Source organism: Equus asinus, chromosome 11 (assembly GCF_041296235.1).
Source record: "Equus asinus isolate D_3611 breed Donkey chromosome 11, EquAss-T2T_v2, whole genome shotgun sequence".
NCBI classification, from domain to species: Eukaryota; Metazoa; Chordata; class Mammalia; order Perissodactyla; family Equidae; genus Equus; species Equus asinus.
Window position 1 is genome coordinate 26,679,275 of NC_091800.1, and position 14,605 is coordinate 26,693,879.

General features: G+C 33.6%; 1 protein-coding gene across 3 annotated transcripts in view; it reads right to left on the reverse strand.

The window, feature by feature from the left end:
- The window catches only part of RB1 (RB transcriptional corepressor 1), a 155,184-nt gene that overhangs the window by 121,048 nt on the left and 19,531 nt on the right, over positions 1 to 14,605 (reverse strand). For all 3 annotated transcript variants that reach the window (XM_044777159.2, XM_044777158.2, XM_070520658.1), the window contains exons 3-4: positions 4,830 to 4,945; positions 911 to 1,030 (exon numbers count right to left, since the gene is read on the reverse strand). In XM_044777159.2, the coding sequence (XP_044633094.1) occupies positions 911 to 1,030; positions 4,830 to 4,945 (236 nt within the window). The remainder of the gene's footprint in view (positions 1 to 910; positions 1,031 to 4,829; positions 4,946 to 14,605) is intronic.

The window sequence follows — 14,605 nt, forward strand, 5'->3', positions numbered from 1 at the left end:
TAAGAAAATAATGATGGTCAATGCTACTATATCACAATTAAAAACCAGGAGCAAGAAAAATTCCTTCAAAAGCCCTAAGCCAATCTTTGAGTTTTCTCATTCTCATTTTTCTCATTCTTCATCAGACCCGTGAATTTTTAGTGACATATCAACCAAAAAGGAAAGGAAAAATAGAAGCATCCTCCTGGGAATATGCTTCCTTCCAGCTCTATCTGCATACTCATTCCCCCTAGAATATTTTAAAACAAGTCTCTTTTCCCATTCTCCCTTTTCAACTGCTTATTTAAGTAAAACATTAACTTTCACATTCTCTTACCTAAATGAGATGAGCCCCAAAATGAACATCATAACAGGCACATGCCAAATTACGGACTGTACCACTGGGAGTGAGGACTTGAATAAAAAGCACATTAAAAACCTAACCCAAGTTTATCTGCATTTCATCATTTCCCCAGCTGAACAGTAATGAAACGTCTTCTAAACCACCACTGGGAATACAAATCATAACTCGGTAGTATAGGTCACATACACCTTCCATTGCCAGTATGTTTTCTCTTTCTAAACTAAGTAACACCATCAGGAAGAAGTTTAATTTAGGTTACTCTTCCATTTAAACTAGAAGTCTTCTGACAGAGAAGGGTAAAGTGGGAACTAAGCTTAAAGTTTGTTAAAACAAATGAGAAACATGGAAGGATAGTAAAATAGTCAATTTTGGAGGAAATATTCAGAATGCACATGATTAGGTAAATAAGAAAGCTAAGAATTAATAAGAAACTAATAGCAAAGTGAATAAATCTAAGGGGTAATACTTAATAACTTTACTAAATATGTCAATGTTCCTAGATGGACTCTAATCACGAACAATGACGTGAAAAACCAGGGTATAATCCTAATAAAACTTTTACTTTACCTTTCTAATTTGCTGTAGAGTGCACATAATACATTATACTTCTTCAACAGTCTTGACATAGCATTATCAACTTTGGTACTGGTATCAATTTCTTTTAGTAAGTCAAAGAATTTATAGACACTGCAAAGGAAAAAAATAGAAAAAAGTGAATCAGTAACTTAAAGAATTCATTTTATTTCATTTTCAAAGCACAGACATTTCAATTCAAAATATTATTAACTCTACACCCAATCACTATTATATCCTTTGGAAGAAATTACTTTTTGCATTTTACTAGAATTTGAAGAGGAAAACATCATCTAGTCCTCAACCTACACCCCTATATCTATATGCCTACGTCCACTTCTATTTATTGTCAAGAATATGGAAAAAAAGAAGTTATGAAAGACACATGCATATGTATTTATTTCTACATCTATCTGTAAGTTTTTATAACCATAAGTTCCTATCCATTTATCCAATTCCAACACAAAACCACATGGTTCATTCTGGTGTTTCCCTTTCCATATTTACAACTCTTCTTTGACAGTGAGAAACCTGGAATCTGTTTATCTTTAATCTGTTTACTCATTTAATCAATCCCCTTGTATGTAACAACCTTCCATCTCCAAAGCTACTCATTCCCCAACATGGGCACTCTCCTCTCCTGCTTGCACTGACTCTCCAAACTAGCCTGCACTCACCCTTCCAAATGGACACCTTCCTCACACTAGTAGGACTCCGACTTCCCACCCTAGACTGCCCTCACCTCACATGTGCCATGACTCCCTACACCAGCTACCTGCACACCCTGCTTGGTCTCTGACACTGCACACCAAGCAGCCCACATCAGCTTCCCCCCACCCCACCCCTATGTGGATGCCCTCCGCACTCCACTTTGGCTCTAACATCCCTCTCTGGTCCCGTGGCTTTCCCCCACCAGACATACATATATCTACTTCACCCCATCAACGGCTTAAGGACTGAATTGTAGAAGGGAAAAGGAAAACTGATTAAAAATTTTAAGTTGTTTAAATAATGACTAAATCATTCTTTACTGTTTTTTATAAAAATTAACCTATTTGAAATATCAATATATACATTTTTCACTACTGAAAAATAGGTGATTAAAGATAGCAATCATCAACTGCACCTCACACACTCATTTCTAATCAAGTTTGTCTAATGAATTTTTCCAAAGGAGCTAAGTGAACTAAAGGGTAGTCACTGGACCCACATATAGGCTGTCTAGGAACCAAAGAGTTATAGGTTTCCTTCCAAAAAATGGGCTGAACCACTCAAGACATTTGTCTCAAGAACTAGAAATATAAAAGCTTCAGATAATCAGTAGAGTGCACAGAACCAAAACAAAGGTTATTAAAAGTTCCTGAGATATAAAAGGGACTTGGGTAGCCACGACAAGCTATCTGGAAAAGCAAATAAATAAGGAATAGAAATGATATGGAGTAGATGATCAGGATGCTGACTATAAAAGAGAATCAGGCAAATGCACAGATACATCCAGAGAAAAAGAATCAATCTTACAATAGCATTTACTCAAGAACTACTCTCAGTTCCAGTTTTTATGAGATATATGGCAATACCTATCCATGGAGCATCATGAAAACTGCGAATTGTTACCACAAAGCCTTCTTTCTCTAGGGGTAACTTAAGCGAGTCTCTATCCCTTCTATAGAAAGAAAAAGAGAAAGAAGGAAGGTGAGAGGGAGAGAAGGGAGGGAAGAAAGGGAGGCAGGCAGGCAGATAGGCATAAAAAGCCATAATTAAGACACATAGATCTGTAGATAACTACATAGTCTAGAGCAGTGGTCCATGGATTGAAACTGGTCTGTGAACTGTTTGTTACCAGACCATAATTAAATAAATGCAGAAATTAAGAGAAAGCAGTTAAAAAGTTCTACAGCAATTTGACACAATTTTATGCCTGCTGAAAATAATAAAAACTTTGGTCTTGTGTTTAGTATGATTGTTTCATTTTTCTATTAATGAATATATATTATAGTTTTTAAAAATATCAGTTTATGACACTCTGGAAATAAAAGAAACCAGTCCTTCACCAAAGCATGTTTAAGCAGCACTGGTCTGGATAACATTCCTGGATAGATATCAGAACACTGAGATGCTCTAAGAAAAAGTTTTACCAAATACATTATTATACTTATTGTAGGGAGACTATTTATGACATGCCCAACTTATAAATCAGCGTTGCTCTATGAATACTCAGGAAAGGAGTTTAGGAAAAGCTTTGCTGGGAAAATTCTTTCATCTTACAGATAAATGACATAATAGCCTTTCTCTATCAAATTTATTTAGCACTGCATGAAGAGCTATATAACTGTATTGCAGTCATCTATTTAATTTTTATCTTCCCTACTGGATTGAGTTTTTTGGGTTTTTTTTTTTTTAATTTTATTTTTTCCTTTTTCTCCCAAAGCCCCCTGGTACACAGCTGCATACTTTTTTTTTCAGTTGTGGGTCCTTCTAGTTGTGGCATGTGGGACGCCGCCTCAGCATGGCCTGATGAGCGGTGCCATGTCTGTGCCCAGGATCCGAACTGGCGAAACCCTGGGCCGCCGAAGCAGAGTGCACAAACTTAACCACTCGGCCACGGGGCCGGCCCCAAGGATTGAGTTTCTTGAGGTCAGAGACTATTTCTCACCTCTGCACCATTAGAACCTAGCACAGTATCATGGTGCCTAACAGTTTTTTGTTTTCTTTCCTTCCTTCTTTTGTGAGCGGAGACCATGTGGTGGGTAAGAGATCAAGATCTCATCAATACTATGAACTATATACCTCTCTATTATAAGTTATTTAACTCTCATAATTCTATGTAGCTAATATCTTCATTTCACAGATGAGGAACCTAAGCTATCTACTCCAAGTCCTACAGCTTATAAAACAACAGAGCCCAGATTTAAACTCAGTCTAGCTTAACCCAAACATCCATATTCTTTCCAATCCTCTGAGGCCGCTAAAACATTTTCTGAATGAACAAATAAATTAATGTAGAAATTTACTTATATGTTTATATTACTTTTCAGCTTATAAAAACTATTTTGATTTGGTGATTTTATTTAATAAAGTTAAACTGTGAAATCTCTGAAGAGTAAACCAATTCTAATTCAATAGGTAAATATGAACGTACAAGGCCCTTGTTTCCACATTTTACTTAGAGGTAGTAAGAAAAAGCGTTACCAAAAAATGCAACAATTTAATTTATCTTATTTAAATAAAACACCAATTACGTTCAATTCCAGATGAGTTTATCCAAGAAGAAACATATACTACTATCTTTTTGGTAAAATTATTTACTGTTACAGTTCATAAATATGCTGCAAACGAAATGACTAAGTTCCAGAAGGCTTCTCAAGATAAAGTTCATGAGTTATTGGAAATAAATTACTAAACTCTTGTTATAAGGCATATGAGCTCAAAAACAAACATTAACTAAATAACTATTGGGGCCAAGTATTGTAATGAATACTTAACTGAATATATAATCTCATAAAGTATATAATGCACATATTTAAAAATCTTAAAATTTAATAAATTTTAACTAAATTCCTTTAAGATAGACTCACACTACCTTTATAAAGATTTTAATATATAATAAGTCTACTTTATAAGTCCTTGCCTTTTTTGTCCACTTTATCAACAGCTACAATTAAGAAGGTTACAGATAGTGAGAGACATGATGAAAATTTTTCCCAGGACACAACTATTACATTTTTAAGAAAGTACAGCATAAATACACTTTCATTAAGGTCTCCATGAGAAAACGACAGTTCAGTAGTTGACCTAAATCCTTTATGTTTTATATAATTTTAGCATTTCTCACTAATTCTCTGAAGTCTAGTGAGAATGTTCACAAGCAGTTTTCTTTAATGGCAGAGGTCCATACTGATGTAAGAAATTTTACCTGGTTTCTATGTTTTTCTGTAGCTCAGTAAAAGTGAAGGGCATCTCATCTAGGTCAACTGCTGCAATAAAGATACAGATTCCCCAAAGTTCCTTTTTCTTTTGCATATAACCTTCCTGGGAACAAAAAAAAAAATGGTTTAAATATTTCATTAAATCATTCACACACTGGGTACTGTGTTAAAATTGTCTGTGATTTTTTTTCTTATTCAGCATAACAAAATAAATGTGCTTTTAAATCCTTATGATGACATACACTTGAGAGCATTTAATTCTACATTAATAACAAACACTTAAATTTTATATTGTAAGGCAAAAAAATTTCTAGGAAGATCAAAAAGTTAAATTACAACTTACTGTGGAAAACTTAGGGGTCAGTTCTTTGAAGTAAATATTTTCATTTTTCAATAATCCAATGTCATCAAAGTCAAGTTAAAAGATTTTATAGTCCGTAACATAAATTGTTTTTAAAAAAAAGCCCACTTTTTAAATTTATTATCCTCCTTTGGTCCTAATTCATTCATTCTTTTATGAGTCTATTGTTTCAAGCATTTTTTAACCTTGTGAAATTCATATCTTTCAGTGCCATATTTGCCTTCTTTGTGAAACGGAAATAATAATACACACCTTACTTTGTAAGAATTAAATGAGATTATATACAGAAAGACCTTAGCATAATTCCTGTCATATAATTAGTACTCAATGAGTGATGGCTTTCATTATCATTGGAATATTTTTTCATTATCATTAGAATACTTATTTTCCCTAAAAATATATATCACTGTCTAAAAATGTAAGTTTTGTATGTAAAATTTGGATTACATTAAATTGAAAACAAAAGAAATACCAAATTATCTGATATTCTGTTAAACAACTGGAACTACTTGCTTACTCTTCATTGGAGATTACGACAGAGCTGAAAAGTATGTGATGCAATTTTACATTGTTTTAAAATCTCAATTATATAAAAGCTTTCAGAAAAGAACTGTTCTGGGTTATCAAATTTTACAGATAATAAAAAGCTTATCACTGTCCAACTCTAAACTTTTCCTTACTTTTAGCTAGTTGAGAAACAAATACTTTAAAACTTATATTACAGCTATATACCCACCAAAATGGCTAAAATTAAAAAGACTGACAATATCAAGGGTTGATGAGGATGTAAAGCAATGCAACACTCAAACATTGCTGGTGAAAATGTAAAATGGTACAACCATTTTGGAAGACTAGTTTGGCAAGTTTTGTTTTGCTTTGTATTTTGGTGAGGAAGATTTTCCCTGAGCTAACATCTGCGCCAGTCGTCCTCTATTTTGTATGTAGGACGCCACCACCACAGCATGGCTTGATGAGCTGTGTACAGGTCCACACCCAGGATCTGAACCAGTGAACCCCAGGCCGCCAAAGTAGGGTATGCAAACTTAACCACTACACCACCAGGCTGGCTCCTGGCAAGTTCTTACGAAGTTAAATATATACCTTCCATAACAGTTAGCAATTCCACTTCCAGATATTTACACCGAAGAGAAATGGAAACTTTGTACATGAATGTTAATAGCAGCTTCATTCATAAAAACCAAAAACTAGAAACAATCCAATATCTACTAACAGATGAATAGATAAATTGTTGTGGTATAGCCATACAATGGAATGTTATTCAAAAATAAAAAGGAAAAGTATTAATAAATACAACATAGATAAATCTCAAAATTATTACACTGAGAAAAATATGCCAGTTACAAAAAGGTACATATTATGTGATTCCTTTCATATGAAATTCTAGAAAAGGCAAAACTAATCTTTAATGTCAGAAAAGTCAGTGGCTGCCTGGGGACAGGAGGGAGGTGTTGGGGAATGACTACAAACGAGGAGAGAATTTTCTGGAGTAATCAAAAATTTCTATATATTAATGGTGGTATTTACATGGTTGAACATGTTTGCCTAAACTTACTGAATTATTCACTTAAAACTGGTGATTTTAACATATGTAAACTATACCTCAACAAATTTGATTTCGAAACTGTATTACATACTTACTATTTCTGAAACTGAACATACAAAGTATACATTGCTTGAGTGTTATAATGACTAAGTATTAAGTACATTCTATTCTAATAAAACGAATGAACATCAACTTTTGTATATGTGTTTATACTAATATGGTCAATTTCTCAGGAACTACTAAGATGTAAAAGAAGGTGGTTTGTCTCTATAATAAATAACCCCAACTACCATGCTTTGTGAATTCTTATGCTTACTTACTTCTCATCATGTTTTTGGTTTGCTTCTTTGCTCTCAGGCTATCCCTGTCGAACCTAATTGCTCTCAATGTGTCTGCTTTCAGCAACTCAAGTCTTTTTTTTTTTTCCTACTCTTTTAAAGGTTGGGAAATGAAGTAACTAAAGTTATTAAAACTGAGTACATTGTTTACTCATTTTTTAAAACAGCAAACTTTATTAGGACATAGCCAACATAATTCAACACAAGTTCATTTGAAGTGATAAAATTCCTAAATGAAACATTACATAAATAGTTTCTGATTTTTAAGGACCTGAGAAACTTTCCTAAGAGCAAAATGTGTTCTTTATTTCAGATGATTTATAAAGCCTGTTGTTATTGTTGTTGTTCTAGCTGCATTCCAATTAACTCTATATTTAGATAAAGTGGTTTTTCTTCTTCCTACATGTTTATCTATGGAAGAAAAATAAACGTTTCTTCTAAATTTGACTATTAAATATTAAATATTTTAGTCATCTATATTTGATTTTGTTCTTCAGGGGAAACTAGATTACAGATGAGACCAATGTTACAAAACTGGATGATTCATTCACATGCAAATATTTTTGTGTATCTATGCAAAGGAAATGATGAATTCCAACTAGAAGAGTCCTAGCAGTAGAATTTCTAATTAAAGTATTTAAGATTATATATATATATATATTTATATGAAAAGGGCTTGCATTTTAGTTGTAATGAATAATATCCCATTTGGTCTCATCTTATACCTGGATGCCACCAAGATTTGCTAGAGGGAAAAAATTTACAAAGCCATGAAGGTTACAATCAACTACAAAATTCTACTCTATAAGCATTTTGCTCGCTTTTTAAAACAACAGATTTTATTAGGACACAGACAAGACAATTTAACACAAAGTCATTTGATATGATAAACGCCTAAATGAAAAAAATCAGTCTAACCACCAAATTTAATATTATTTAAAAACCATACCTTTATTTTCATACACGTTTCTTTGTATCTTCCAGTTTGTTTTTATCTTCCAAAATTTGAGATCTCTAGTAATTTTTCAAGAAATATTCACTATGCAACTGCCATGGTTATGACTTCAGGGATACGGCAGTAAAAAGAGAAACAAAAACAAATTCCTTGTCTTCCTGGGACTTACACTCTTATTATTTATGTTAAGAACATGGATTTTGGTGTCAAACATTCAAGAGTTTGAATATATATTCTAGTTGTGTATCTGTGGGCAACTTGCTTAAGTCTAATTAAACCTCAGTTTCTACTAAAATAGGATGACAACAATGTCCAAGCACAGAGTCATCATGAAAATTAACAGTGAGAATGCTCTTAAGTAATCAGCATGGTGCCTGGCATTGTACGCAATGAATCAGAGTTAACTAGCAGCAGCAGCATTACTATTATCAGGGAATGTAGCACTCATTCCACTACACCACATCAGTCTCAACACTATCCATCATCTGACCTTTTCCATACCATAAATATCTATCCTGGGGAATAATGGAATTTTGTGTTTTTGTTTTCGTTTTTTAAGAAATAGGGTTTATTGACCCCCCCACCCGCGCCCCCGGGAAGTTGACATATTTTCAGTTCTTCTTCCCGAATGTCACACAAATGAAATCATACAGTCTGTAGCCTTTTTCATCTGGCTTCTTCCACTTAGCATAATACTTCTGAGGGCTCATCCATATTATTGTAACTATTAGTATTTATTCCTTTTAATTGTTGAGTAACATTTCACTGTATGAATATGCCACAATTTGTTTATCCAAGCCAAGAGTTGAATACAATGTTATGAATAAGGCTACTAACCCCAGCCCTAACTATCCAACTACATGTCTTTAAGCGGATGTAAGTTTTCATTTTTCTTAGACAAATACCAAGTTGGGGAATGGCTAACTTCTATGTTAAATGTAAATTTAAATTTACAAGAAACTAACAAACTGTTTTCCAATATAGCTGTACCATTTTGCATTCCTACAAGCAATGAATAAGAGTTCCAGTTGCTTCAGATCCTCACCAGCACTTAGTTTTTGTTTGTTTTTTGCCATTCTAGCAGGTGTGTGGTGGTGCATTTTCCCAAGGACTAATGACACTGAGTATTTTTTCAAATCTTACTTAACATCCACATTTCTTATTTAGTGAAGAGTCTTTTCAAATCTTTTTGCCAATTTTCTATTCAGTTAACATCCACATTTCTTATTTAGTGAAGAGTCTTTTCAAATCTTTTTGCCAATTTTCTATTCAGTTATTTGTCTTATTGAACAGTAAGTTATTTACACATTCTGGATTCAAATCTTTAACAGATACATGTTTTGTAAAAATTTTCACCCAGGCTGGGGCTTATTATTTTCTTGAATGGTATATTTCAAAGAGTATAAGTTTTTAATTTTGATGAAGCTGAATTTATTAATTTTTTCTTTTAGTTCTTTTCAATAGTATTCTCTTCAATACTATTCTTTTATAGATAGAAGAATACTATTCTTCTATTCTTTTCGATAGTATTACCTATGAAATCTTTGCCTAACCCAAGATCACAAAGATTTTCTCCTATATCATCTTCTACAAGTTTACGTCCATGATTCATTTGAGGTAATTTTTATAAATGGTGCAAGGTAAAGACTGAAGTTTATTTTTTGTATGTGGATGTCCAATTGCTCCAGCATCATTTATTGAGAGAAATATCCTTCCTCCATTGAATTACCTTTGCACTTCTGTGTGTATAAACTAACTATATATGTGTGGACTCTATTTCTGGATTCTCTGTTCTGTTCCACTGACTTACTTGTCTTTCTTTTCACCAATACTACAACATCTTGATTCCTGTAGCTTTACGTGTTTTATTCTTTTTTAGTCCAGTTTGATTCAAGATTTTTCGATCTGAAAAGGTCATCTGATTTACCTCTCACTGTGCAGATTAAGAAATTAAAAACTAGAGTTGAGACTTGTTCAACACAGCCAGTCAACACCACAGACCTAAAACCCAAGTTTCCTAACACTCAATTGAGTATTGTTACATTTCTTTAAGAATATTTCCTTATTAAATTTCTGCATTGATGTTCCTAACATTTTCACTACTATAATCCTTACTCTCATCACCCCACCAAGAGTTCTGTACTCTTAACTATTTTACTATTATGTACTCTTTATTTTCTATTTTATTGAGAAGGTTAAAGAATCACAATACCTAAAGCCTCAACATTCTTTTCCACATCAAATAATTTCTAATTCCCGTATCTTCCAGTCTTCCTTAAAATGTCTCTGCATCTTCATTTATAAGTTGTTCTTCTCTTCTGATTTTGACAAATGGACATTTTCCTCCACTCTCAAATTAACAACTCTAATCTGCCCCCTACCTCCCACTTTGGATCACATTGCCTTTCATTTCCTTCAAGACCTAGTTTATTAATTCCTCCCCCTGTCTTTTATAATTTCTCTAACAGTTTTCTAAGAGCTCCTTCCCCTTTGCTCACAAATAAGTGTCTATCACCTTAAGAAAATAATAATAACCTATCCCTCTATCCTTGGACCTTATCAAGCTACTGTCCTCACCACACATACAAACCTCTCACTGTTCTCACTATTCACACACACACTCTCACATTATACACATACTGCATCCACTGGACACATACGCTCACTATACAAGCACTATTCTACTGAGGCTCTTCTCTAAGTCTTCAAAGATCCCTCTTTTTCTAAATTGAATGGCCGTTTTTTGGTTTCATTCACAAAGATCTCTATGCAGTATCTGAAGCTGTGGTAATGGAACTTTTTTCCTTACCTTTTAAAATACTCTAACATCCTCACTCTCTTTTCTTTCTCTCTCACGACTTTTTCATTTTTTCCTAACTCCAAGGACTTTTTCCACCACCCTGTTTTCCTCAGCAATCTCATCCACTTCTATAACACCCTCAACACTACCGTACAGAGGATTCACATAGCTCATCCTGCTTTCCAGCCCCGACTGCTCTCTCGAGATTCAGGCCTTATTTTCCAAAGGCAATGTACAACGTAACATCTGTAACTGATGTGTTTTCTTGAAAATTCAGACAAGTCTTATGAAAAGGGCTCAGAACAGCAGCTTAAAAATTAATACAGAAGAAAAGTATTATCCAGCCAATCACCAAAAAAAAATAAAACATAAAGAAAAAAAAATGGGCATAAGACAAGAATAAGCATTTTGCAAAAGTAGTACTTTCCAACAAACATATTTTGAAAATACTGAAACTCAGAACAGTGTCAACTGAAGGACATTTTATTAATACGCATCAAGATCCTCAAGAGTTTGATTTTATATCTAATAGTTATCCAATAAAAATAACTGGAGAGCTGAGTCAAGATTTAGTGTAATACATGTTCAAACAATTATTTATAATAGCAAAAATAGTGGGAAAAGCCTAAATATCTTAAAATGGAATGGTTAAATAAATTATGATAGAGTTATATCATGGAATAATACAAAACCTTTAAAGCATTTCAAAGATTATAAGGAAATGGGAAAATAACAAAGATACCTTAAGAGAAAAAACTACCAGAATGTAAAATTCTGTGTATATTTTGATTCTAATTTTGTGAAAAATTTTTAAAAAGGAAAGGCAAAAATATACAAAAATGTTAATTATTATCTCTAGGTGGTAGGATTACAAATGGTTTTCATTTTCTTCATTAATCCCAGGTTTTCTAATTACCTACAGTTATAAAATAGGGGGAAAGGTAACTCAATAAAAAGTACTAAATTTATATAAAGCAGGAGAGAGAAAAATTATGAATACTATTTATAAAAATCTTTAAAATATTAAAAATAAACCTTTAATTACATACACTACCATTTAAATCAAAATCTACAATCAAAACTTGAAAAGGCTACCTATTAAGCTATATTTAGTTTAGTTCACTTGAACCACCTTAATGATAATCCCTAATTAGTAATGACCTGTACTTGCTTTTTTACAACACACTAACTTATAAAAGAGCTCCACCAAGTGGTGACATAAATCATCTTGGAAACATCAGAAAAGTAGGTTATCTTACTATTCATGGTATCATAACTAATATAAATTTAAATTACGATTTTAAAATACTATTTTCTCAAATCTTCCATTTTAAAATATTAGCCACGACCAAGATGAAAATAAGCCATAAGAAATATGCTCTGCATCTCAGGGTGAAAAGGATACACATCCTTATACTTGATTCATGAGACTAATGACTGATCAGCTATAATAAGGTTACAAGTTAAATGGATTACAGGAACGTATTAGAGAAATAGAGGGGATAATAGCTGCATTTATCTTCTTTATGTATACTCTTGGATTTCCTCCTCACCGAGGTTGTACGTAGGAACAAAAGGAATAACATGTTAATATGCCAGAAAATCCCCTGTCACTTGTATAATACTAGCTGACAGCAGTTAGTATTAAGGACATACTCTCATGTGCTCAGAAGAAGTAAAAGGCAAGAGTGGCACAGCCAAGAAGTGGATTGCTCCATAAAAACCGAAGAGTAGGGAACATTTGCCAACCCATTCTGTGAAAAGCCAGTACTACCCAAATACTAAAATTAGACAGACATTACAAGGAAAGAAAACTAGATACTAAAATCTCTTATGAATATATGCATAAAAATCTTCAACAAAGTACTAGCATACCAAATCCACCAACATATAAAAAGGATTATACACCATGACCAAGTGAGACTTATCCTAGAAATGCAATGTTGGTTTAAGATCTGAAAATCAATTAATGTAATACACAGTATTAGTAAGGGGGAAAAACTTGATTTTATCAATAGAAGCCAAAAAAATTTGACAAAATCCAAAACCATTTAACAAAGCACAATATAAAATAGGAATAAAAGGAAACCTCCTCAACCTGATAAAAGGGATCTATAAACAGTCCACATTTAACATCACATCTAATGGTAAAAGACAGAATGTTCTCCCCCTAAGATCAAGAAAAAGACAACAACGTCGCCTCCTGCTATCCTGTTCACCAATGTTTTGGAGGTTCTAGCCAGGGCAGTAGGGAAAAATAAGTAAATAAAAGGCAACAAGACTATAAAGGAAGAAGTAAAACTCTCTCTTTGCAGACAAGATGATCTGTATACAGAAAATCATAAGGAACAGACTAAAAAACTATTTGAATAAATGAATTTAGCAAGGTTGCAGGGTACAAAATCAACATACAAAAGTCAATTGCATTTCTGTGCACCAGCAATGAATAAACCAACAATAAAATTAAGAAAATTCCGTTTATAATAGCATCAACAAAAACAAAAAACTTAGGAATAGTTTATTTTTAAGTGTAAGACTTGTACTCTAAAAACTAAAAATACTATTGAAAGAAATTAAAGAAGATCAAATACATGGAAGGACATTTTGTGCTCATGCATCTGAAGACTTAATATTGTTAAGATGGCAATACTCCCCAAATTAATCTACAGATTCAACATAATCCCTATTGAAATCCCAACTGCCTTTCTAACAGAAATTGACAAATTGATCCTAAATTTCATATGAAGAGAGGATACTTGGAAGATGGTGGAGTAGGAAGCACCAGAAATCTGTCTCCCCACCTAGACAACACTGAACTGGCAGAATCTGTCTGATGTAACTATTGTGGAACTATGGAGTCCATTAAAGACCTACAACTTCCAGGGGAAGGCATGGTCAGCAAATTATAGTTAATTCCCATTAATTTCAGCTGTTAGCAGAGTAGCAGCGACCCATGCCAACCCTTAGCCCTGTGGCAGGCAGTTGTGCACATGATCCTGGAACAGCTGACACACAGTCTACAGGAGCCAGGTTAAGAAAAAAGGACCCTGTCTTCCAAATTTCAGAGATCTGTGCTGATTGCTGCTTCCAATCATAGAAGCGCAAACAAAGAGGTGGGGACTATTATTGTTGCACCTCCCCCTCATTGTTGCAAGCCCCATCCCCTCTGGCTGAAGTGACTTGCAAGAGATTTAAAGAGTCTGCACCTTTCCCCCACTCTTCATTTTTCTCTTTTTCTCCTTTTGGGAGCCAGACATGGACAACTGGGACATTCAAAAGCAACCGCATATATGAAGGAAATAAAGTCACAGTGCACGCCCAGGGGAAGGCACAGGCTCAAAAAAGACCTGAAAATACCTTAAGTTTATACCTCAGGCTAATCCCCAAAAGAGACGTAGTCTACAACAACAAACACACACACACACAAATAAATAAAAAACAAAAAACAAACAGCAGCAAACCCTAGGGAAGGGGGAGAATTTGATTTCCAGACTTACCAGATTATCAGATTCAAATGTCCAGCTTTCAACCAAAAAAAAACCACAAAACATACAAAAAAACAGGGAAGTATGGCTCATTCAAAGGGAAAAAACAGACCAATAGAAACTGTCCCTGAAAAAGAATTGATGGCAGATGTACTAAATGAAGACTTTAAAACAACTGTTTTACAGATTTTCAAAGAACTAAAGGAAGACATGGAGAAAATCAAGAAAATGATGTATAGACAAAATGGAAATATCAATAA